This window comes from Haliotis rufescens, unplaced genomic scaffold (genome assembly GCF_023055435.1).
Source record: "Haliotis rufescens isolate VD_foot unplaced genomic scaffold, xgHalRufe1.0.p SCAF_22, whole genome shotgun sequence".
Taxonomy (NCBI): Eukaryota; Metazoa; Mollusca; class Gastropoda; order Lepetellida; family Haliotidae; genus Haliotis; species Haliotis rufescens.
In genome coordinates this window covers 7,309,157-7,336,628 of record NW_025963913.1, presented here as the reverse complement: position 1 = coordinate 7,336,628, position 27,472 = coordinate 7,309,157, and the positions used below count along the sequence as shown (strand labels likewise).

General features: G+C 42.4%; 1 protein-coding gene and 1 long non-coding RNA gene across 4 annotated transcripts in view; one reads left to right on the top strand and one right to left on the bottom strand.

Moving 5' to 3' along the window:
* Window positions 1-27,388, bottom strand: part of LOC124117092 (adenosylhomocysteinase-like 1) — a 121,659-nt gene extending 94,271 nt beyond the window's left edge. The window contains exon 1 of one of the 2 annotated variants that reach the window (XM_046478810.2): window positions 26,750-27,388. In XM_046478810.2, coding sequence (XP_046334766.1) covers window positions 26,750-26,821 — 72 coding nt within the window. In that variant the 5' untranslated portion in view covers window positions 26,822-27,388. Of the gene's footprint in view, window positions 1-1,536; window positions 1,729-26,749 lie in introns of those variants that run through there. The other variant, XM_046478809.2, reaches the window with a different exon arrangement.
* The window catches only part of LOC124117094, a 60,825-nt gene that overhangs the window by 17,047 nt on the left and 16,306 nt on the right, over window positions 1-27,472 (top strand). Inside the window, exon 3 of one of the 2 annotated variants that reach the window (XR_006858225.2) lies at window positions 1,757-2,082. The exons of the other annotated variant lie outside the window; for it this stretch is intronic. This is a non-coding gene — a long non-coding RNA (uncharacterized LOC124117094). The remainder of the gene's footprint in view (window positions 1-1,756; window positions 2,083-27,472) is intronic. 2 annotated transcript variants of the gene reach the window in all.

Sequence of the window (27,472 nt, the reverse complement as noted above, 5' to 3'; positions counted from 1 at the left end):
CTGATGTACATGAAGCACCACAGATTAATGACTGAACATGCCCCCTTGGTGTGTCATGTAGGAAGCCAGTGTCACACACAAAGCAGCCCTGATGTACATGAAGCACCACAGATTAATGACTGAACATGCCCCCTTGGTGTGTCATGTAGGAGTCCAGTGTCACACACAAAGCAGCCCTGATGTACATGAAGCACTACAAATTAATGACTGAACATGCCCCCTTGGTGTGTCATGTAGGAAGCCAGTGTCACACACAAAGCAGCCCTGATGTACATGAAGCACCATAGATTAATGACTGAACATGCCCCCTTGGTGTGTCATGTAGGAAGCCAGTGTCACACACAAAGCAGCCCTGATGTACATGAAGCACCACAGATTAATGACTGAACATGCCCCCTTGGTGTGTCATGTAGGAAGCCAGTGTCACACACAAAGCAGCCCTGATGTACATGAAGCACCACAGATTAATGACTGAACATGCCCCCTTGGTGTGTCATGTAGGAAGCCAGTGTCACACACAAAGCAGCCCTGATGTACATGAAGCACCACAGATTAATGACTGAACATGCCCCCTTGGTGTGTCATGTAGGAAGCCAGTGTCACACACAAAGCAGCCCTGATGTACATGAAGCACCACAGATTAATGACTGAACATGCCCCCTTGGTGTGTCATGTAGGAGTCCAGTGTCACACACAAAGCAGCCCTGATGTACATGAAGCACCACAGATTAATGACTGAACATGCCCCCTTGGTGTGTCATGTAGGAAGCCAGTGTCACACACAAAGCAGCCCTGATGTACATGAAGCACCACAGATTAATGACTGAACATGCCCCCTTGGTGTGTCATGTAGGAGTCCAGTGTCACACACAAAGCAGCCCTGATGTACATGAAGCACTACAAATTAATGACTGAACATGCCCCCTTGGTGTGTCATGTAGGAAGCCAGTGTCACACACAAAGCAGCCCTGATGTACATGAAGCACCATAGATTAATGACTGAACATGCCCCCTTGGTGTGTCATGTAGGAAGCCAGTGTCACACACAAAGCAGCCCTGATGTACATGAAGCACCACAGATTAATGACTGAACATGCCCCCTTGGTGTGTCATGTAGGAAGCCAGTGTCACACACAAAGCAGCCCTGATGTACATGAAGCACCACAGATTAATGACTGAACATGCCCCCTTGGTGTGTCATGTAGGAAGCCAGTGTCACACACAAAGCAGCCCTGATGTACATGAAGCACCATAGATTAATGACTGAACATGCCCCCTTGGTGTGTCATGTAGGAAGCCAGGGTCACACACTAAGCAGCCCTGATGTACATGAAGCACCACAGATTAATGACTGAACATGCCCCCTTGGTGTGTCATGTAGGAGTCACACACAAAGCAGCCCTGATGTACATGAAGCACCATAGATTAATGACTGAACATGCCCCCTTCATGTAGGAAGACTCGGATGACACTGTCCTACACTGATGTAGTGACAGAACTTCTCAACTGGTGTACAATGCCATGTCACCACCTTACCTTCCCATTCAGCTTAGCCTCTCCATTGGCATGGCCATTAGCACCATTCTCAGTTGTTCCATTGGTATCTGGGATGGTTTTCATTTTTAGATACTCAGTTGTGGAGTTATTTCTAAACTGTTCCAATAACTTCAGTAGAAGACAGAATCACAACCCTTCCGAAAACACAGCTCCCAACACAACTGCCAGGCTTTTCAATAATCTCTGTCTTACCTTTCAGTGAACTTACGATGTGAATAGAGACTGTGTAGTGACCAAATGTATCACTTTTCCTCAAATGCCCATGTTGTATTGATGCTGATGTGACTGTCAGTAGTGCTGAAACCACTGACCTGCCTTCAACTCCTCTGGGGAGGCAGTGACAACTGGCAGTGACACGGATGATGCTTGACTGAGTCTGCAGGCCCCATTAGTGGCAGCCATGCAGAACCACCACTGGAGCTCCTGTACAGAGAGTATAGGACAGCCAGGCTGAGACATGGAAGAGCTGGGTGGAGCACATCCTGGCAGAGCCCCAGCCCTTTCCCCTGACTGGGCTGACAGACAGTAAGTAACAGCTGAGAAGAGCTTCACTCCCCCTTACAGGACAGGCAGACAATTGGTAACCCTTTTCTGCCTGCCATTTCTTTGTGAAATGATGAAGTAAACATATTAGCATTATCAAAATTTCATGATGCCTGTAAGCACAATGTCCCCCCAAACAAGTCTGTAAAGTATTGAAGACCACTGAAGAGATAATTCCCCCTAATGAGCTATCCTACATGCAATGCAAAGTAATTGACATTTAGCATGTATTATGATGTTCCTCGTACAGCAGTGTGCATCGCTCTGATTATATGTTGCTCATTGCATGGTGAAACACTATCCGAGGAAATGACAGACAACATGGAAATATGAACATATCACCTGATAACGGGCTGGACCACTCTTATGCGCCACATACGGAAACAATATCCAGTGTTTCAGCTGGTACTGTGCATGAATGATGTGAAGCCATTCTGTACAAACTAGTCATGGCATCCACTTGCAGAGTTTTCACTGGCATTATTGTGTCATTTATGTGTGGTTGACACTTTGTCAGCACAAGTGGTTGGTTGCCATGACTACAGTGCATTTTCTTAGCGTCATAAAGAACCTGTACCTATTTGCAAATTACCAGACTAGCAGATTGTGTTTGTGTTACACTTAGATGGTTTGTTCAGCCATTGGTGAGGTGAGGTTAAATGGGGTTTAATGCCGCGTTCAACATTATTACACTTATATAGTGACGTGCATGCAGATGTGTGTGTGTGTGGCTGCTTGTACTAGTTCAGACTAATGCCGATTTATGGTGCTAGTTCACGGAGATACCATGCCGCAGTTTAACATGAATACCACACTAAGACAAATTAAACCATGGCTCCTTTGTCATTGACTGTGGTCTAACTAACTGAAGTGTTAGTTAAACACCACTTGGCAATGATGGAAATTCTTTTTCCCCATTACATTTGTCTTGATGATAGAACAATTTCATGAAAAACATTTGTCGCCAGCGGGATTCGAACCCGCAAAGTTCGCACAGAAGGCTAACAAATGCAGTCTTCTGCCACGGCGACATGTGAGAAAGGGTATGAAATTAACAACTAAATATTTACTTATTTACTCACATCAGTACCAAGTGCTTATCCCTTTATGAACTGTGAAATGTGTTTTATGCAACTTTTATCCAGTATGTTTCTCTATGCATTCTGGTATGTGTACAGTACTTGTGATTTTCTAGCTTTTCGTTCAAAGAAACAAAAAGAAATTACTAGTATCTTGATCAGGGCTATATTTGATCATAATAGGCCCATCAACATGGCCAAGTAATATTTAGTTGATTGATAAATGTGCTCGAGTTGGTCCAAAATGAATGGTATACTTGCCCCAGGACATGCATTTCATAACCCAAATCAGCAAAGTGCGAAAGGCTTGGGGAACACAATTCACATGCTTCACGCAGGGCCGACTCACAGTGTTCTCACAGTTGAGCATACAGTTCCTAAATATCTTTCAAAATACCATTAACAAAACAATGTTTTTTAAGCATTTTAGGTGCCATAAATGTTGGACATGGTTTAAGTATGTTAGACCACGAGGACCCCAGTGTCTAATCGTTGAAATGGTTGATTAAACCATTTCAATGATTAGACACTGGGTCCTGGTGGTCTAACCTATACGTATACTGACTCTGAGCCGGCCAGTTTTTGTTGGTCACCAGAACTAAATTTCAACCATCAATTCAATACCTTAAGGGAATAATATTGATAACATATTCACTTAAGTTGGCATTTCCTTGGAAACTAATTTAATTCTGATGTTAGATAAAGTTTAAAATGTTGCATTCATAGCTTGAACATAGGAGAAAATCACTGCAGCATGCATATGGACTTATGAGCTGGTACAAAGTCATGTCAAAACACATTTCTCCTTGCCATTTCAGTCAGACTAATAAAAATGTCAAGACATTAAACTGCCCATAATAAACACAATGTAGTGGTCTCTTAAAGGAATAACAACACTCCTCAAGAAGCAGAAGTCATGGTACACTCTTAATTGTCAGGAGTATTGAGGCTGAAGGTGGCCAAGGGGAAAGGGGGAAGAGGGGAGGGGGAAGGGGGGAGGGGGAGGGGGAGGGGGAGGAGGGTCAGGATCAGATCCATGGTAGGTAAAATGGTAGGGTAAGTGGATGTGGGGTCAGCATGAGATCTGTGGGGTCAGGATCAGACCTGAGGTGGGGGGAGGTGGGGTCAGGATCAGAGCTGAGGTGGGGGAGGTGGGGTCGGGATTAGAGCTGAGGTGGGGAAGGTGGGTCGGGATCAGAGCTGAGGCGGGGAGTTTGGTCGGTATCAGAACTGAGGTGAGCTGAGGTGGGGGAAGTGGGTCAGGATCAGAGCTGAGGTGGGTCAGGATCAGAGCTGAGGTGGGGGAGGTGGGGTCAGGATCAGAGCTGAGGTGGGGTAAGGATGAGAGCTGAGGTTGGGTCAGGATCAGAGCTGAGGTGGGGTCAGGATCAGAACTTGGGTGGGGGAGGTGGGGTCAGGACGAGAGCTGAGGTGGGGGAGGTGGGGTCAGGATCAGAGCTGAGGTGGGGTCAGGATCAGAGCTGTGGTGGGTGGAGGAGGTGTCAGGATGAGAGCTGAGGTGGGGTCAGGATGCATCATTCATCAAATCTGCAACAAGAAGATTATTCAAGAAGCTTGTATAGCATATGTATGCAAGAGACCATAACTTTGCAAGAACCTGGATTCCCTGGGTATGTTTTATAAGATCTAGTGCATCATTCTGGTAGATGAAGAGATGTTGATGCAAACCACATCATGACAAGGCTGCTATTAGAGCTGATCATTAAAACTATCAAATCAATCATTTTCTTGGACAAATTGATGATCATGATCATGATTTTATTCATTTCCATCTTTGTTTACTGCTTGAAGTGCAACAATGAGAACCCTGCCCAGTGTAGTGGAACAGATCAAGGTCCTTGTCTCCTATTTGTCACAAACACGATGTGGTCAGTAGGCTGTAGAAGTACAAGTTGTTCACACAGGATGCTCGGCCACAAAACAATGTATACACTGTAGCAGACAGGGCACATTGAGACACATGCTGCAGACAGGGCACATAGAGACACATGCTGCCAACAGGGCACATAGAGACACATGCTGCAGACAGGGCACATAGAGACACATGCTGCAGACAGGGCACACAGAGACACATGCTGCAGACAGGGCACACAGAGACACATACTTCAGACAGGGCACATAGAGACACATACTTCAGACAGGGCACACAGAGACGAATGCTGCAGACAGGGCACATAGAGACACATGCTGCAGACAGGGCACATAGAGACACATGCTGCAGACAGGGCACACAGAGACACATACTTCAGACAGGGTACATAGAGACACATGCTGCAGACAGGGCACATAGAGACACATGCTGCAGACAGGGCACACAGAGACACATACTTCAGACAGGGTACATAGAGACACATGCTGCAGACAGGGTACATAGAGACACATGCTGCAGACAGGGCACACAGAGACACATGCTTCAGACAGGGAACATAGAGACACATGCTTCAGACAGGGCACATAGAGACACATGCTGCAGACAGGGCACACAGAGACACATACTTCAGACAGGGAACATAGAGACACATGCTTCAGACAGGGCACACAGAGACACATGCTGCAGACAGGGCACATAGAGACACATGCTTCAGACAGGGCACACAGAGACACATGCTTCAGACAGGGCACACAGAGACACATGCTGCAGACAGGGCACATAGAGACACATGCTGCAGACAGGGCACACAGAGACACATGCTGCAGACAGGGCACATTGAGACAGATGCTGCAGACAGGGCACACTGCAACACATGCTGGCAAGGCAGGTTACAAAAGACATTCTGATCAAGCCTACCCCAACCACCTCATCCAACATACCCATTTACACTTGCTACATCAACATGGTGTCTTGGTTGCCACATACACAAAAAATCTGAAATCAATACAAGCAACAACATCCAGTGTCTTGAAACCTCTTACTGCAGTAGTCTAACACAAACACCTCAGGGATAGTGCTCAACTGTCATTGAACACAATCATTGATAAATGATATCAAAGATTCAGGTTTCTAAGAAAACCGTATTGATGCACTTGTCTAGGTGGTCCATGTATATATAAACAAGATGATTTGACAAACCCATTTTCTTGTCTTTATCAATTAAAGTCATTAAGTCCCGCTAAGGTGGTCGGAAACAAACCAGCCTGCCAGACATTTACCATGTTTACTCAAATGTTATGTTACCTTTCTGTATTTCTTGAGATTACATATCTTAACAGTATGGAAAGAATGCATGTATTATTGTCTACTGTTCTCATTCCATTCATGTCCAACAATGGACAGATCAGTAGTTTCAGATGCTCCCTTATTTATAAGTACTTGATGTAAGTAAAGAGCAGCGGTAGAAACTAACATTTTTAGTCCACTAGTCCTTACAATGATAACATATAGCAAAACCAATTTTTTTTGGCAAATTTCTACTAGTCCTTATGATACCTTAACTATTGGGCAGTTTGGTAAGGACTACAGGACTAGTGCCAATTTCTACCACTGAAAGAGGCTTCACTGTACATCAACAGATATATACAGAAAGACTCTCTCCGTGCACACATGGCATGGGCCAGAGGAAGTTTTAGTGCTGTTCCGGATTGTTGAATTTCACTAATAATTGGGTCAGGCTTCAGACATCATGAATATGCATATACAGTCGTGCCTCGTTTATACGGACACTTGCGTCATTTCACAATTCGTCCGTATAAACAAATTTCCGTGTAACTGAAACCAGCTTCTTACTGGAAGAGTTACTTTAATTTCCTTTCAATTATGCAACTCATGACATATGACAGAGCAAACGAAGAACCGTCTGCATTCGCACAAAGAGCCACACTAACACGGTCCTTGGATCGTTTCGTACCACTAACAGGCTTGGACGCAAGTGTCTGATTTGGTCCCAACTTAAAAAACAACCCAGTTTCATCAATGTTAAAAATGTCTTGCTCCTCGTATTCTTGCAGTTCTTTTCGAAGATCTTCCCTTCCTCTCACAACAGCGTCCTTGTCTGCACTAGCAGCCTCCCCTTGAAATTTCCTACATGATACACTATGTACAATAAACATGTACAATAAAATATACGTACAATATACAAGTACAATAAACAAGCTCGTCTCAAATGTAACTCAGTGTCACTTGGTTAATTGACTTCTCACGAATCAAAGGATTACCACCAGCAGAAGTGTATTGTCCGGGTAAGTGAGACAATTTTGTGTGCATTTCAGTGTTTTGTGTATGAAAATGACCATCCGGTTCAGGAAACTGAATTTCCGTATATATGGGTAAATTTATATAGTAATTATTTTGTTTTGAATGAAAATCATCTGGGAACCGAGTTTCCGGATATCTGAAGTCCGTATAAGCGGGGCATGACTGTATAATGTTTTATTATAATGTGAAGTGGCATCTACTTGAGAATATTTTGCCACTTGATTTTTTTGTAAAAAGCATGACTAGTCTTTATAACTATACTGCTCCATTCATACAGGAATATTTCCTTCTTTCCATGATACACAAAAATACACAGAAATATTGCTATAAGAAAACAACTTACAAAACATTCTTTTCCCGGCTATCTCATGACTAGCTTTGTATGGAGTTCTATAACATCTCTGTACCTCAAAGGCATATGCATGACACATTTAATGCTGAGGAATATGTTTGGCAACCACAATGTAAGGAAATAAGATCTTTCTATTGATCGTAAAAACTTGTGAACAATATAATAACTTGGTGCATTTCCAATAAGGAAAGAATATTTGTAGAAATTTCATCCATCTGTTTCATTTGAAGGAAGCAGGTGCCAATTGCAGATAAAGTTGGACTTGGGAGATGTAATTCTTAGTTAAACGATGAGGTACTTCTAGGCCAGAGCATCGTTGTCCAAAAAGCTTTCCAGTATACTTGACATTGTTGCTTTCTTATGTCCTTCGGTATAATACTGTTTAGTCACCAAGAGCTTTCCCAGCTTATCCGGGCTTCTCCTATGAGGCTACTAAAGTCTTCCCTGTTCTTTACTTGCTGGTCCTCCAATATCTGGGCCGAACCTTTTCCATGTCCTTAAGTGTAATTCTAACATTGTAGTAAGGACTGCTGACAGTTGTTTATTAATCTGGAAGTCCCTTTATCCTGAACATCCTGGGCTGAGATTGTCAGTGGTGTGGTTGCCTGCAGCAGGACTGCCTCATATGCCTGGACACAGTGGGGGAAGCAGGGAGAAGATCTGAGCCCTCCCCCCAGTCAGCTTAACTCCAAAATCCTCTTATATGACAATCAATACATACGCTATGACATGGACACAAACCCATCAAACAATTCATATTTAAATCTCACTTACACAAGGAGACAGTTGCCCTGTAAACATATTCATCACACAGCGCCATTACTTCATGCCCGACAATATGACATTCACATGACTCGTTCACAGAAATCACAGCTTGTGTACACCAGACAGGCTGAAGAAATACACATCAATATTACTTACTAATCCTGGTAAATGTACACCAGCCTGACAAATGTCTTTTAGTCAGATAAACAACCAGACAAACAGACACCTGGGAATACCAGTAACCTGAAGAGAGGCTGAACAATGCTGGACCTTTCATGTAAAAGTCCATGTAAGTCAAGGAGAACCTGTGTCTTAAACTGACAGTGTTTAGACAGGACTTGAGGGTTTTAAACTTTCAACTACTCGTGTTAATACATTTGATGTAAAACACTCAGGTAGGATTCTCTAGATCTTGAAACTTAAATGCAAATTATTTCAATATAATTCAGCACAATCCTGTTTTCTGAACAACCTCAGAAATGTCCACAATGTCAGAGAAACGAAAAAACACAGATATCATACAAGTGTCAGACTTGGGTAAGCCTTGGCAGGATAAAAAGGTGTTCTTCCCTGTAAAGTCAGAACACAACTGTTGGGTTCCTTTGTAACTGATAGGGAAAAGGGTGTGAATCTCCTGAGCTTTATCGCATGACAAACAATTTGATCACCTTCGCCTCAAATGAAAAGGTTGAGATGGTCATGCACATGATTGTAAGTCAAGCCCCTACCTTTCAGCACACAAGTCATCAGGGCAGTGTCATCAACTCATAATGCATGTGGGAAGCAGGATTCCTGGACAAGTCCTATCAGTTGAGATCATAAAAACAAATGAAGCTCAGTATCATATACAAGCATGCTCATTAGCATGCTGGAAACAACAGATGAATCATGAAACTTAGCTCCATTGATAATCATGCTCTAATTGGCTAGCTGAATGTTGGCATACATTAGAAATACACATTGGCATTATGCATTTTTTTGGGTGATCACTGAACTAGACCAATATTCTTGTGAAGGAAATCTAAATGAGCATGTATCTATGCTGGGAAATGTTGAGAGTTAGAATCTATCTTCTGAAGCAGATCCAAATTTAAGTACTTTTGGAGCCTGTGAGAACCTCGGAGTGGTTGGACAAATTTCTCTCATTGATATTAAAAGTGTGCCATATGTTGAAAATATTACTGACTTGACTCCAAACCAAAGTATAACACAGATGGACACAAATAGCAACATATACGCAAAACCAGGGGTCCGGAAAATTTAAAATCCCAATCGGACATTTGCATTTAGGCCACGCCCCCTTCAAATAGCGTATTTTAGTACGACTTTTCACACACATTACAAGTTTAAGTATTCATAATATGATGAATTATGAATTGTTTCAATTTAAATTGTTTAATTCACCGGACAATTAATAACAAATAATATCATTTTAGATTTACATGGAAAACATACGTTTGTTTCTGTTATAATAACGGTCTGTTAATGTAGTGAACGGTCTAATTAATATTCATGAGTCATATTCATGAGTCTGCTCAAGTGTACGCGTTGTAACATTTGGATCAAGACTATTATCCCATATTTGGTTATCACGTGACCTGACGGGAAAAGTTTTTTTTAAACTAAAGATTTTCTTAAAAACAAGACAGATAATTTAATCACAAATACTAAAATATCGTTGATAGCAATAGTTATTTGAATACTTTTTTCATCTGTACTTAATTATTGACCATAAAAAAATTGGATATCGATCGTCCGAGAAAGCAAAATGGCGGTCAATCAAGATTCAATATACGACTAGCTACTGAAAACAATAAAATCTGCAAATCCTCATTGTATGTCAACCAAGTGAAAGTCGTTAGCCACGACTTACAAAATGATCGTCCAGACTTTGAGGGTTTGGCAGATCCGCTCGACTGATCTGCATCGGTCGACTGGCTGTCGTCACGCTTTCGCTTCTTGTCTGAGGTTACGTATCGTAGCATTGTGAGGATGATGAGGTACATCGATGATGCAAGGTATTAATGTACAGTTGTAAACACCTTTCACTCAAATTAACAAGATGTTCTCAGTAATTAATCCTCGATTAATCAGTGTCAACTCAGTTTATTGCCTATTACAGTGATTGACCGATTGGACTATCATGTAGGTACGATGTATTTTCAGCAATCAAAACAAACAAAGCTTGTCAGTGTAGTTAATCTTCATTGTGTTGCAACTGCAGACAGAAACTGCTCAGTCCTAACTGTTGATCATGTCCGGTCAAAATTTAACAATGTCCGGACAATACTTTTTAAAATGTCCGGTAAGCAATATTTTAAAACGGACATTTGAGATTCCCAATCGGACATGTCCGGCGCATATGACGGTTTCCGGACCCCTGCGCAAAACCATATTGGGCCCATAAATGTCAAGACAAGTAGACTTCAACTTCTCACAGGTAGATTTTAAGTAACATGTATTATTTGCTCAATACTGACCCCCAGCTGACCTTGTGAACTTCAGCAGCCTTTTGTGTATGACCATCCATAGTCTGGTCCAAACCAATCTTATCGGTGTTCACAATATGCAGATGATGCCAAAAGCCAGAGCCCCAGTGTAGCATTATAAACTCTATTAAATGTCTATCCTTGAGTTGCTTCAAGAGATAGGACTCATCAGCAGTGCCACAACAATACAGAATACAGTTCTCAATCCCATTATCAGGTATTGGACACTTGGTTTAAGCTGTTTGTTGTAAATCCTACCTAAACCTTATGCATGACTTAGGCAGTGATCCTCAGAGGGACATCAGCTCCAAATAACATTGGAAACCATGTATTTGAATGAATAATATTAAGCTCTTCTCTAAGGACACATGGCTGTGCAGAATGTTCATGCTGCCATCTTCTGGTTATTGTCTTATTACGATCTGACAGCACCAAATTAATAATAATAGGTTTCCTGTCTGTGTCAAACATTCTGGTCTACTAGCCCGAAGCTGTCACCTGACATCATTTCTTCAGAATGAAAGTCTTAGTTGTGTATGATATCACACTTTCCTGTCCCATTGAACTGATATGACTGAATTTCACGATACATCAGCATTAACAAAAGGTTAAACAGTGTGAATTTTAAATATATTCAAGGCCAATCAAAATAGCTTTCACATTGGATCTTTATCCATCTGTCTTCAGAAGCAGGGAGAAGATTTGTGACACCATTCACTCAGATTTCCAGGAGACTGCATAGGCTATAAACTGTTACATACCCTGAATTGACTTAACCCCAAAGTCAGATACGGAGACTCAAATCCTGATAAAAGTAAGTAAATACCCATTAACAATACAGGAAAGAGCGTGCCTACAGTGTGCTTGGTATATATGTGCCCCAAGCAACCTGCATAATGCACATCATTAACTTTGTTCTACAAATTAATCCTTGAAATATCAAGTGCAGTACAAAGCCAGCAGCTTATAAGCTCTTGTTGGGGTTATCTGAGCTCCCAGCGCTGTCCTGTTGCCAGGGTACACACATGTGACAGTCCAGCTCTATGCAGCGAAGCAGGGTCCAAGTCCATCATCTGGTGCACCTATTGCCTATATCTGTATGAATTTCCAATACTCTGCTTCATTGTTAAAGTTCTCTCACCTCTTGTCTTGTGACAAGCACAATGGTTGAAATGTGTGCCCATGCTAAAGATCAAGGTTAGATTTCCCATTTGAAATATATCTATGAGTGTTTCAGTTTGGGACAATTTCAAGCCAGACAGATGCACTGTCAAGTCAAATAAATTGCTAATCAAGTTTTTATGTCACCAGTCCAGATTAAAAACAAATAACTACAGATGAGAATAATTTATACTTATTTTATAAGTTATTATCCTTTATATTATTAACTAAATCTTCAAGATTTCAAGACCGTCAGAATGAGGGAGTGGTTTAACAATATTCCAGCCATGTCACAGCACACCAGCCCATCATGCATGGAGAAATGAAACCCTGGGCTTTGGCAAGCCCATGACTTTATCAACTTGGCCATCTCCAGGATGTCATGAACTTGTACTGAGGGCCCATGGAGATGTTGTTCTCTCTGGAGTTGACAGTACACCAAGCAGGTTGATGGGGTCACCCTACCACATTTCCCCCATAAAGCTGACAGCAGCTGAACACCAATGGTGTCAGTGTCAGTGCCACAAGTCACATGTTTGACAATACTTCAGATGCACTAGAAATGGGCAGATATTTCCTTTGTCTTGAAAGTCATCTTGTCCTGTCAATAACACTGGGTGGTGGTCAACATGGTAAATGAAGTAATATATGTGGTACCATAGTCAAGAATGTAGACAACAGGATTTATGTACTAGTTGATTGTTCAATTTCGGTCACAAGTTTAGTTATATTATGAGTCCATAGATAAAACAATAATATTATGACCAGGATGAAAGTCGTAAAAAACTACTGTAAATCTTGAAATTTACATGAGCGTGAATTTAATACGAAAAATGCAACGGGTCTTTGTTCGCATTAATGAAACTTTGCATTTATGTCTCCAAAATGACATCAACAATAAGCCAGCCTAACTGCACACTTTGGATCGTTACTTAATTACATTGGGAATTTAACTTGCGCTTTCCGTGTTTCCAACATATGCGTATTTCGCCCACGGACATTTAGTGTTTTGTTGAAAAGGGTATGTGTGAATAGGTGAGGCAACCTAGGTGGGGCTTTTAGGGTTGTTTACTTAATTTGGAGAAAAAATTTGGAATTTTGAAATATGCCATGCAAAAGAGGGGGGGGGGGGCTTTCCAACTGCAAGCGTAGGTCGCACACCGGACAGTGGACAGTACTAACTTACTTACTTTGGAGATTTTAACGACTGATGCGTATTTCGCACACGGGCCCGGCCAGGCCATTTAATGTGTTTCCGAAAGGGGCGAAAGTGGTGTGTGCAGCCCAAGAGGGGGCTTTAGGGGTTGCTTATATAGAATTTGGGAATTTTGAGATTTGGAATAGATGCCGATGGGGTTGGGGAGGAGAACTAAGGGAGCTGGGTATGGTGGATGTTTGTTTGTTTATGTGATTTTGATTTGGTAGATTATTTTGTTTTTAGATGCATTTTATTAGTTCCGCTTTGATTAAGAATAGGCCTAAGGCCTTGAAGTTTTCTAATTTATTTTGTGGGTTTAGTATTGCTTCTAGAGTGAGAGCCTTGTTTAGATTGAGGGTGGTTTGTAATGCGGTTTGATGGGTAAGGTAGTGTGTGCAGTGGATGAGTGCGTGTTCTGGGGTTTCTAGTTGTTTGCAGTGTGGGCAGTTACCTGTAGTGTTTTTTTATTTTTTTTAGGTGGTTATTTAGGTTGGTGTGTCCTGTTTGGAGTTTAGTGATTACTCTGTTGATTTTTTTTGATGGATGGAGAAATTTGGTTTGGTTAGTGGTTTGCTGAGTACTTTTTTGATTTGGCTATTTGAGTTTACATATAGGTTATGCCATTTTTGGGGGGTTTTTTGCTTGTTTACACTTTTAATTTCTGATTTTGAGATGGGCAAGTTTAAGCTTATTTCTGGGATTTTGAGGGATAGTTTAGCTGCTTTATCGGCGTTTTCATTACCGTATATTCCTACGTGGACAGTGACTGACTGATATAGAAGATTTAACGTGCGCTTTCCGACTGCAGCGTATTTCGCACACGGGCCTGGCCAGACCATTTAGTGTATTCCGAGAAGGGTGAAAGTGGTGTGTGCAACACAAGAGGGGGCTTTTAGGGGTTGCTTATATTGAATTTTTGGAATTTTTAAATTTGGAATAAATGCCGAGGTGGGTGGAGGAGGGAACTAAGGGAGCCGGGTGAGGTGGGTGATTGTATGTTTATTGGATTTTGGATTGGTGAGTGAGTGAGTGAGTATGGTTTTACGCCGCTTTTAGCAATATTCCAGCAATATCACAGCGGGGGACACCAGAAATGGGCTTCACACATTGTACCCATGTCGGGAATCGAACCCGGGTCTTCGGCGTGACGAGCCAACGCTTTAACCACTAGGCTACCCGACCGCCCCCTTTGGATTGGTAGATTAATTAGTTTTTGGATGCGCTTAATTAGGTCTGTTTTGATTAGGAATATGCCTAGGGCCTTGAAGTTTTCTAGTTTATTTTGAGGGTTTAGTATTTCATCTAGAGTAGGAACCTTATTTAGATTGAGGGTGGTTTGTAGTGTGGTTCTGTGTGTTTGGTAGTGGGTGCAGTGGATGAGTGCGTGTTCTGTGGTTTCGGGTTGTTTGCAGTGGGGGCAGTTGCCTGTGGTGTGTCTTGTAAGTTTTTTTAGGTGGTTATTTAGGTTCGTGTGTCCTGTTTGGAGTTTTGTAATTAATCTGTCAATTTTTTTAGAGGGGTGTAGGATTTTAGGTTTGGCTAGTGGTTTTCTGAGCACTTTTTTTATTTGGCTATTTGAGTTTTGATATTGATTATGCCATTTTTTGGTTATTTTTTGTTTGTTTACACTTTTAATTTCTGATTTTGAGATGGGTAGGTTTAGGCTTATTTTTGGTATTTTGAGAGATAATTTAGCTGCTTTATCGGCGCTTTCGTTGCCGTAAATTCCTACGTGGGCGGGGATCCACAAGAAGGTTATTTGTTTGCCTGCTTTTGTTAGGTCGTTGGAGCTTTTAAGTATTTGGTTTATTAATTTAAGTCGTTTTTTGGTATTTTTGTTTTGGAGGGCTTGTAGTCCACTAAGGGAGTCGGTGAGAATTAGGATTTTATTGTTGTTTTTAGATTGTTGGTTATGCAGGGCTGAGGCCATGCCCATAAGTTCGGTCGTGAATATAGATTGGTTGTTAGGGAGTCGGTAAGATTGTGTGGATATAACTGGTTGTGTGGTATGGACTCCGAAGCCTGTGTGGTTGGAGATCGGGTCTGAAGATCCGTCAGTGTATATGTGACACCAATTTGGCCAATTTTCGTGTATGTATGCAAGTGTGGTGGTTTTAGCTATGTTTGGTTCGGTTTGTTTATTTATTTGATTAGCTAGCGTTGTGTCTATTTTGGGTATTTTGAGTTTAGGGGTGAAGATATTTGATTTTTGCAGTTTTGTTTAAGATTTTGAGTTTGGTGTTCATTGAGGTAGTTAGTTATTCTTTGGGATATTGGGGTGAGTAAGGGGTGTTTGCGAGCTAGAGCTTGGTTTCTTGGGCTAATGTTTTGGTTAATTAAGTTTTGGATGAGAGGGTTTGTTTGGGATGCGGCCCAGAAATTAAGGCTTAGATGTTCCCTGCGTAGATTTAGTGGCATTTCCCCTGTAAGGGCCTGAAGTGAGGTGTAGGAGGTGCCATGTTGGTGCATGTAATTAGTTTAAGGGCTTGGTATTGTATTGAGTCAAGTTTTTTAGATAGAGAGTTGTTTAGGGTATTGTATATGGCACAGCCATAGTCTAGTTTTGATCTAATTAGTGCTGTATAGAGTGAGAGGAGGGTATCTTTTGCTGCATCTAGTTTTTAGGTTTTGGACGTGAGCCTCCCAGGTGAGGTGTTGATCGAAAATGAGTCCTAAGAATTTGGTTTGTTTTTGGAATTTGATTGTTTGGTTGTTTAGCTGGAGGATTGGGTAGGCAGGTTTCATGTTTTTATGTTTGAATACTACTCCTGTTGATTTATCTGAGTTAATGGAGAAGCCCCATTTGTCTGCCCATTGTTGTATTTTATTTAGAGATTTTTGGATTAAGTTTTCTGCCATTTTAATGCTTTTAGTGCGGATCCATAAGGCTCCGTCATCCGCAAATTTTGAAGTGTTTAGTTTAGGGGATAAGCCCTTGAATAGATCGTTTATCATTATATTGAAGAGGGTTGGGCTGAGGATGCTGCCCTGGGGAGTGCCATTTTCTAGGGGACACTGGTCTGATAGCGTATGGTCTATACCCACGGTTATTTTGCGATTGTTTAGGAAATCTTGGATGAAGTTTATTATTTGGCCTTTTAGTCCTATTTATTTCAGTTTTTGTATTAGCCCGTGGTGCCATACCATATCGAAAGCTTTAGAGAAGTCGAGGAATATGCCTATGGTGTATTGCTTGATTAGCTGTCCTGTTTTTATATCCTGTTCTAGTCGGGCGAGGTTATCGAGAGTTGATTGGCCAGGAGTGAAGCCGCTTTGGTCGGGTTTTATGATTTTGTTTTGGTCTAGGTAGTGCTGTAGCCTATTTTTAGTCATAAGTTCCATTATTTTGCAGAGATTTGAGGTTAGGGAGATGAGCCTATAGGAGTTAGCCTGATCTGCTGGTTTATTTGGTTTAGGTATTGGGATTACTAGAGCTTCCTTCCGTGAGGATGGGACCTGTCCGTTTAGGTAGACTAGGTTGTATAGTTTAAGTCAAGTTTGGAGTAGTTTGGTAGGGAAGTGTTTGATTATTTGGTAAGAGGTGAGGTCTAGGCCATTGTTTAGTACGTGATTTAGTTCTTCTAGGGTGTAAGGCTGGTTTATTTCTAGATTGTCTTGTCTGTTTTCTTTGGAGAATTTGGTTTCATTTTTTAGTTTATCTTGGAATTTCTTACTGAAGTTACTGTTGCTACTAACTTTAGAGAAGTGTTTGGCTAGGTTGTTGGCCTTTTGGGTGGGGTTAGTTGAGTTTTTATATTGGGGCTTTTTTTGTGCCGTTTGATGCCTCTGATGGCGTGAATTTTGCGCCACACCTTCCTAGCGTCGGTGTGGTGGTTTAGCTCCTCACAGAATTTTTTCAAGTTTTTGGTTTTAGCAGTTTTAACTAGGTTTTGGACTTGGTGGTTAAGTTCATGGGCTGTTTTGAGATGAGAGGGGTCTCGTTTAGCTCTGTTGAAAGCTGATTTGCGTTTTAGTCTAGTTAGCTCTATTTCCTCATTCCACCAAGGGACTGTGGGTTTTCCTCGGTTGGATGATTTGAAGGGGATTGCGGATTTGGCTGCGTTGATTATGAAGTTAGTTAGGTTTTGACAGAATGTTTCGGGGTCTTTTGTTTATAAATCGTTTAGATTAGCTTGGTTGCATAATTCTTGGAATTTGTCCCAGTTGGCATTTTTGTACTGAAATTTAGGTTCCTGTTTAGGGGTTTGATTTGGTATTTTTAGATTTCCTAGGGTTATATTTATGGGAAAGTGGTCGCTGCCTAGAGGTACTGGGTGGACGTCCCACATCAAACTTTGTGCTAAGTCTGGCGTATATATTGTTAAGTCGATAGCCGACATGGTGTGGTGGATTTTGTCGTATCTAGTTGGTTGGTTATTGTTTAATAGTATTAGGTCATTTTTTTCGATCCACTCTGATATTAGTTGTCCATGGTTGTCTAGTTTATCTGCAATGCCCCAGGTAGGAAGATGGTTGATTTATTTCCTAATTGGTAAAGGATGTCTAGGTCTGTATCTTTAATTGGTTTAAGTGTTGAGTGATAGATGTTAATGATTTTTTTTTTTTGGTTATTGATGGTGACTTGGATTCCATTAGCTTCTAGATTAGGAGTGTTTACTTTAACTTCCTCGTAGTTAATATCCTCTCTAACGTAGATGATTTGACCTCCTCCTGTTCTGCCTGGGATGGCTTTGGACCTGTCAGTTCTTACTGCGTTATAATTTGGTAGGTTGAATTTAGTTTTATGTGAGAATTTGGTTTCTTGAATACAGGCTACATGGGGACCTTTATCTATTTTGAATTTAGCATAAAGTTCAGAACCATGGCCGGCAAGGCCATTGGCATGCCATTGAAAAATGTTTAGGCCTTCCATTGGGTAACTGGGTGGATTTATGTTTGGTTTAGGCTTGGTTTAGGTATTTACTTTAGTAGGTCATTAAGGTTGCTGCTGAAACGGTCGAAAGGGGTGGTGACGAGTTTTAGTTTATGTGCTACACCAAAGAAGGCTTTGGAGCTGGCTTCTGGATTAGACTGCTTTAACATGTAAGCTAGTAGGACTAAGTTGTTTAGTTTTTTGCTTGCTACGTTTTGGGTGAGTTTTTTTCTATAGCTGTTGGTTTTGGGGGCTGACAAGGTTAGATTGTTTATTTCCTCTGAGGATGTGTACTCGTCCTCTTCGGTTAAGTTAGTTTGGTCACTCTCTTCGGTGGTGGGTTGCATGCTGGGTTTGGGTGTAAGAGTCTAAATGGTTTCTGTAGTTTCCCTGTTGACTGGATGTTAGGGGGGTGCCTGTAGGTTTTGGGGTGTCGTTGCTCTGTGGCTGTGATGGCTTGTATTGGTGCTGGTTGTGTGGTGGTCTTTGTGCGTTGGGTTTTGCTTGCGGGTGTAGATGTGGTAATTGTGGGGTGAGAGGCGGGGAGGGTGGGAGTGTGGGTTTGTGGGATGTGTGGGGTGTTTGTTTCGTTTGCGATGTATGCGTCTTGCTGATTTTGGTCCCATACGGAGCCTGGGTATACTGTTTTGCGTGCGTGAGTGTTGTTGTTTGGGGGTGGTGTTGGTAGTAGTGCTTTGTATGCTTGCGGTGTGGGTTTTTTGGTTTGGATTTTGGCCGTGTTTATGGCTATATGTTTGTTGGCCTGTTGGGAGAGTGATAGTCTGTGGGGGCATTGGTTGGAGAGTGATGACTGTTTTATGGATTTGCAATGGATGCACCAGGGTGTGCATATGCCTGGGCAGTCCGTTTGGGCACAGTTTTTGCATTGAGTTTTTTTTAAGGTACATTGGTTAGCGGTGTGATTATATTGTAGGCAATTAGAACATTGCTTTACTTGCTTGATGTATGGTTTGACCTCTAAGTTATGGTTAGCGCCGAAAGTGATATGTTTGGGGGCTTCAGGGTGTTTAGTTGTTTTTTTAAAGTTTATTATTACAATAGGTGTGGGGGTGGTTTTCCCGTTTCTGTTTGATTTAATCCTGCGGAGGCTAGTTATTTGTGGTTGGGTTTGGATAGTGTTAGCTTCTTGGGCAGTGGAAATACCAACTTTAATATATACACAAACACTGTTTATTGAGCAGCCGTTGTAACAAGTATATAAAAATGTCATTTAAATAATAGGAATTACACAATAGACATCCGGTTAGTTATCACTGCTGGGGTCAAGAGTTCTACCCACTCGTGTCAAACTAGGCATCATTGACCACTCCAATCAGTGAACTGTTGTTGGTTCAATTATTTTATTGTCTTTGAGTCAGCAAAATAAACATATAACCTGCATGTTGTCTTTAGAAAAAAACACTGTTAATTGTTATTACAGAAGTGTTTTACTAAGTGCTAATAAGCGGTACTATTTCCTGTTTGACTGAATTAAGGTAAGGATATTTATCATTCCAATGGGCATGAGGTGGGGGGAGTCACACTTTTGGCTTGGGTCAGCCTTTGTATATAATTTCAAGATTTACAGTATTTGATAGCAACAGGAATCTGCCCACATTGCAAACAACAAGAAACCCCAGAACACCCAGTCATACACTGCACCCACTACCTAACACACCGAACTACACTACAAACCACCCTAAATCTAAATAAGGCTCTTACTCTAGAAGCAATCCTAAACCCACAAAATAAAATAGAAAAATTCAAAGCCTTAGGCATATACTTAATCAAAACAGGACTAATAAATCGCATTTAAAAAAACCCCAATAAACTACCAACACCAAACCACATAATCAAACTAACAAACTTCCATATTCAGGTCCCTTAGTTCGCCCCCCAAACCCTCTTGGCATTTTTTCCAAATCTCAAAATTTCCAAAATTCTATATAAGCAACCACTAAAACACCCCTACTGGATTGCCAAACAACTTTTTCCCCTTTTTCGGAAACACATTAAATGGCTTGGCCGGGCCCGTGTGCGAAATACGCTGCAGTCGGAAAGCGCACGTAAAATCTCCAATATAAGTAAGTAAGTAAGTAAGTATTTGATCTCTCGGCTTGGACACTCGCCCTGCAAACACGTCCTCCTGAGCTCTCAAAACTACAAGCCGACTATGAGAGACCTCTCAAAGTCACTACCGAGGGAGCTTGTCTTCATCCTGGAGATTAAGGAAAGTCTTCCCACTACCCCTCCATCCCCAACAGCAGCACCGGAGCTCGCTCCCCTCGAATCCAGAGGGGAGGAGCCCTTTCGCTCGCCTGAGGGGACAGGACACGGGAGAAAGAAGAGGAAGAGGAGAAGCATATTCTCCCCAGACGCTTCACCCCTCTCAGCTCCTACAATCACCAAGTCCATAGAGTGTCAGACCGCCGACCCACCAGGCCCTGCACTCAATGACAGCCACACCCAGACCGCCACTCCACCAGTCCCTCCTCTCCGCGACAGCCACACCCAGACCAACCCGGTCAAGGTGCCAAAGGAGAAGCCAGAGGACGCGCGCCTCATGCTTACCCGGGAAGCGGCTAGAGTCATGGACCTGTTCAAGCACCTGCCCCCACCCGCCTCCGGGAAACCAACCAACAGGATCCATGGTTATGGTCCAGACCATAGAGGGCGAACGCTTCGAACACGAGATCCACAGTTTCCAGGACCTCAAGGACTTCCTGGAAAACAGCGATGTTGTCTACTCCAACAACTTCGTCGCCACCATGGCCGCCCGCCTCGTCGACGGACTCTTCCCAGGCATCTGCCGGGAAGAATGCAAGATCGCTTCCACTCTCCTCACCGGCGCTCTCAAGTAAACGCCTCTGGTCGCCACACAAGCTCGCCCGCTGACGCCGTGCCTTCCCACGCTTGACCCCCTCCCCCCCAACCCACGCCCAACTTTTACCATATTATTCAGTCTTCTTTTACCACCCTCTCCCCACCCAGCCAACCCCCACCCCCTGCAGCTTTATTAGATTAGTCCTGTAAAAGTTACATTTTTTTGGGTCACACTTCTTTATTTATTCATTACGCTTTTTTTTCCCCAATAGTATAAAGTGCTTCCCCGTGTGCGAAATACGCTTTAGTCGGAAAGCGCACGTAAAATCTCCAAGTCTGACTGACTGAGTATTTGATACACTCGGCTTGGACACTCGCCCCGTGCAGACGTGTCCTTCCTAGCTCGCAACCCACGCTCTACCATGAGAGATATCGCTCTATCGCTACCTAGGGAGCTAGTTGCCATCCTGGAGCCCTTGCTGGCTTACAGGGTTGGGGACTACTCCCTCCGGACTTCGTACAAGTCCAACTCATCCACCCTCTCCATCTCCTTTGACCTAGGCCAAAAGGCCTCTGGTCAAGGCTCCGGCCAAGACCAAGCCTAAGGAGAAGAAGACCCCTGCCCCTACCCCTGCTGCACCACGCCCGGTACAGAAGGCCAGGCCGCCTACAGTGAAGAAGGCTCCACCAATCACCCCCATGGAGATCCAGGAGAGCCTTCCCACCACCCCTCCGCCCCTGACAGCTGCACTGGAACTCGCTCCTCTCGAATCCAGAGGGGAGGAGCCCTTTCGCACACCGGTAGGGACTGGCCACGGGAGGAAAAAGAGAAAGAGGAAAAGTATCTTCTCCCCTGACTTTCCCTCCCTCCCATCACCTCCAACCTGCAAGACCACGGAAACGCAGACCGCCACAACACCAGGCCCCTCCCTCAACACCAGCCAAGTCCAAACCGACCCGGTTCTGGAACAAGATGTTGAGGTAGACGTCCGTGCCCACCTTGCACAGCAGGCAGACCTCATCCTGGAGCAGCACAAGGTCCACCCTAACCCCTGCTACCAGAATGAGAGCGGCAAGATTTACCCCAGCAACCGCCCACGCCCACCCTTGGTGCTGGTGCAGTACTGGGGTGAAGAAAGGTTTGAGCACGAGATCCACAGCAACCAGGATCTCTCGGAGTTCCTGGTCGACTGTGATCTCCCAGTCAGCCCGCTCTTCATCACCAACGCCGCCGCCGCCCGCCTCACCACCGCACTGTTCCGAGCTCTTCCTCCAGGAGAGCTCGACCTAGCCAGGAGGCTCCTGGCTGGGAAGAAGCAGTAACTTCCTTCGCCACACCAGCTCGCCAGCCGACGCTGTGCCTTCCCACGCTTGACCCCCTCCCCCCCCCACCCAAGCCCAACTTTTCCACATTATTATTATTCTTTTACAACCCCCACCCCACCCAGCCAAACCCACCCCCCTAGATTAAATTTTTAGGTTTACTTAGTTTACATTTTTTTGGGTCGCACTTCTTATTTATTCATTACGCTTTTTTTCCTATTTAGTTAAAGTGCTTCCCCGTGTGCGAGATACGCTTAATGTAATTTATTACATGCGGAAAGCGCACGTTAAATCCCCTAACGAACGAACCAAAGTATTTGATACAAGTCACAAAACACAACACTACACACATTACATTTATGCATGCCTCATAGTGATTAACATTACAGTGATGTTGTTTGATGACATCTGAAGGCGCCAACTACAAACGTGTTACTTCAACTTCACACAAAACACATGGCATGTTCAGGGAAAGGGAAACTCAAGGACAATTGGCTAAGTAACATCCATATTTCAGAGCTCTAGATAAGCTTTTGGCTATTTGGGTATTTTACCCATGGGTTTCATTTTGATTGGGTATCCACAATTCTTAGAGGTATTCAAATATGTTTTACCTACCTGTTTCTTGACAGTTGGGTTTTTAATTTACAACCTGTTTTGTAACAATCCCCTTCAATGATTTAAAACTATGTTAATATTAGTATACCCGTCTTTGTCTGCTTGTGACTCCCTTTCCGGGAAGCATATTTTTGTTTGCAAATCTTAGCATTGTAAGAAAGGCGCTTTTTTAAAATCACCAATCAGCGACTGTTTAAGAAACAACATGTACATTGACTAGGCATGATGTGCTTTTCAAATGGAATCTAAGTATCATTATGGTTGTCGCACAAGCTTTTCCGAATGTAATTGTCGGTAAGTGAATTTCGCGATAGATAAATGATTGAGTATAACTATCAGCCTAACAGTTTTAAAATACGTAATTGTTTTATCTAATAGTTATAATATACACATTAATTTTATTTCAATAGCGTGTTTTTAGTTTTTGCTGTGTAATTGATACATATGGATTTTATTTGTCTGCGTATTTCAGTTTATTTAATGCGTTTTTTACACAAATACACAGCTTATCTCTAGCTCTGATATTTTCATCATTTTCATATGTAACAATTTTGTGAATTTTGTAAAAATAATTGTAAAAAAGACAAGCATACATATCTGCATATATTTGGAAAGGGTCATCTCTTTTTATTCAATCATTGATAAAAAAGAAATACCACCCCATCCTCATAACTGATCTGCTGCATCTTATAGTTTACCACCCCAAACAATTGAAAATTGAATTATTATAAATGTGGCACATATTAAACAAAAACCTTCAGTCACTCTCCACTCTTACTGTGAGCTAATTATTACTGCCGGGATCCTGTAGGCCGGAATAATACTGTATGCACGGAGGGTCACTGCCCTAAGAGAAACAACAGTGTACTTGTAAGACACATCATTATGAAGACCACCATATAGCTATTGTCCTACTGTCTGCTTCCACAGTACTGGATAAGACACCGCTAAAACACAGCCAATGGCACATTTCTTTGAAAAATGACAGATTCAGAATAAAAAGGGCACATTGATCTTTGTGATATGTCAGACTATTAGTTCCGTCCCCAACACAATTAACCGTAATCCATCCTTATCATCGTCAGTCCCTAATGCAAGGAGGCTGTCACAGAAACACATACAATCAAATTAGTGAAGAAGACTTTCCAGCTCCTGTTGCTTCTCAATCACTCCCTTTATCTTTCAACCTGAGGTGCCTCTTCAGCACTCATCACAGCCACATTGGAGTCCTGGCAGCTTATACATGGAGACTACATTACTTGCTGATCATTCCCATACATAAAGTACTCACACATCACCTCCGTCCAACTCCTCAATTAACTCCTGATGTTGGAAAATTAACACCACGTGACTCATCTAACTTCATGTAGCTTGTCAAAAACTATCAATTTTAACTCAATTATTACCTGGCAAAAGTAAAACTTTTAAAATTCTCCTTTTAAGCTGTAAAGGCCTATTCAGTGGAATGAAATGTTCCATACCTCCAAATTGAAGGATTATGTGGTAGGGAAATCTTGTATTTTAACATTTTCAAAAGACACTTTTCATATTATTTGATACAAAAGAATTGTTGGGATAAGGCACTGAAGACTTTGATAGTTAAGTTGTTGGAGTCCACGCCATAACCTTGAAACACTATGAAAATCACAGAAAGTATGTGAGTAAGTGAGTGAGAATGGTTTAACCCTGATTTTTGCAATATTCCAGCAATATCCCGGTTGGGGGACGCCAGAAATGGGCTTCACATATTGTACCCATGTAAGGATTTGAACCCTGATCGCTTTAACCACTAGGCTTCCCCAGTGCCCCCAGAAAGTATGCGAAAATCAAGTACCGTATTCGACGTAATGACCGCCCAGGGTGCTCCAAATTGTTTTATTAGAGTATTGGTGAAAGAGTTGAAAGATCGTAAATTTTGTGGTTTATGCTGACAGCCTGAAATGATACAAAAGAAAAGTCTGTGCATATTATACACGACAGATATATTTTTCAAGAATTTAATTGCCCGTAATTAAGGGTGCATATAACACACAAGTGCGTATTATACACAAATAAATAATAAATGTCTTATGTACATTGATCATTGATCAAACGGAAGGGTGCTAATTGGGATTGTTCACTAGCAAAAATATTAACAAATATCGCCATGGGCGCTTATTAGAGCGGGGCGCTTATTACATCGAATACAGTAATCTCATACCCCTGCCTTACTTCTTCCATCACATACCTCTGTCCTATTTACAGCCAGTGCCTGTCAATCCATTAGACCACATGTCAATTTTGACCAGATTGGAGATTTTACAAAATAATACAAATACCTTTGTGATACAAACTTGGTTCCTCTTATACTGGTTAGGCACCAGATGAAGTAGAAGAATATTTATTGTACATAAACACCCACAGGGGGCAGGGTTCAAAACATGAACATGACTAATTAAACATTAACATACACAATAGAATACAAATATTGCTATGATTATACTGTTAGAGAGGAGGATGTGTTTATAGTTACATGACACTGCCTTATGTCAAGCTGGGCAATGGATGAGAAACTCTTGAATGTCTACTGACCACACATTACTGACCCGCTGACAGTCCAATGTCAAAACAAGATCCTAGATTTTCTGTGAATTGGCATGTCAATGGCACAGGCAGTCAAGCCTACTGTCTACACAAGGTCACATCAATTTGAGCTCTGCATTTTTGTCAAATGAATGAAGCCATTTTGTAGACGAACACAAACCCTGTGTATTTCTTGCTGTGACAAACATTCATTAAGCATTAATGCAACTTTATCCATGATTAAACATGACGTTTGCAGTCAGATTCAACCAGGCATGACAACTGTTCATAAACATGAAATAGTTTCCTTTTAACGGATTTCTGTTCATATTAAGTTACAAAGTGTGTGTGTAGGTGTCTGTGCCTGTGCCTGTGTGTCTTTAAGTTGGTGTGCATGTGCGTGTTTGTGTGTGCATGTGTATGTGTGCCTCTGTGTATGTGTGTGTGAGAGAAAGTAGGTGTGCCTGTGCGTGTGTTTGTGTGCGTGTGTTTGTGTGCGTGTATGGTGTGTGTGAGAGTAGGTGTGCCTGTGTGCCTATGTTTGTGTGCAGTTAATATCCCCAATACATTGTAAAGAAGGAGTACGTCTTATGTGGAGTTACATGTGGTACCTGTTACCCAGACCGGGGAAAATTGAGCATGAATGTAGTGTTTATTTCTATACAATCACCTGATGACCAATGACACATCTGTGACAGAGTGGAACATTTTGGTGTCCTTGTTTGTGTCAGTGTGACACAGCTGACAGTGTTCTGACTGCGAGTCACCAGACACTATGACTGCTGCAGTGGCTCACTCACTAGCATGTTGTAATGGGAAAACCGTATGTCTCCACAGTGAGGGGCTGAAGGACCGGCTAGGAAAGTCAGGGCAGTCCAATGTTGCTATTCCCGTTGGAGAGGGGATTCACTGAGAACTGAATGTCCTCTCACAGCACCAGCATGTGTACAAACAATACAGTCATCAGGACAAAGTTCACAGCATCTGTCTCCCATATAGGACAGTGTAATCAATATGTGTATCACTTTATAAAATGAGACACATAAATATTGTTCTTGTACAAAACGACAGCTTTACACATTAAAAATACAATCAATTTAGTTCTCCTCAGTAATGATTGAATTAAGATAGATTTGGTAACATGTGGTGGGCTGCCATGTTCACAGTGAGAAGTGTATATGAGATTCTACTACCTGTACGACTTTTTCCTCTATTGCATGTGACGGCCTACGAGATCGGCTCAGCATAGGCTGTAAGTTGGCCATCTTGTATCCTCCTCCTCCAACAGTAACAACAGTCCCCGCGGCACACAACGTCTGTCTGCTACACCTGGGAGAGGCAACACTGGCTGGCTTGCTGGCTGGCCCCACTGTCACACAGCAGGCTGGCAGAGAGAGGCAGCGACAGATGACTGGGACACTCACTCACTGTATGTGTGTGCGAGACTGTGTCCAGGCAGGCAGTGTGTGAGATCGAAGCGACAAGTTGTGTACATAGATAGGACTGGCCTGGCTAATCTAGCCACGAGGTGAATTTCCCTCTTGAGGTATGGAGATTAAACTCCACTGCCACCTGCTGATACACGCCACTCCTGTAGTGGGAAGTACTGCCTGGGTTCAGATCCTGGTCCTCACTACAGCAACAGGTATATGGCTCGCTGCTTCCAGCGAGTGATGATGCCTAGCATCTAGTTTAGCTATTCCCAGGTAACAACAGGTTTGCTGGATGTCACAATGAATGAGGAGTTTACAGAAAACAAGCTAACCAATCCAGAAACTCTGCTATGTTTCCCAAGTTAAGTGGATTTGTACCTTGACAAACTCTACCAACAACTGAGATGTTTTTAAATCAAGACTGAAAGCAAGGTAAGATTATTAAATTTGCTTCTATCTAAATTTGGAACAACCACTTACCTT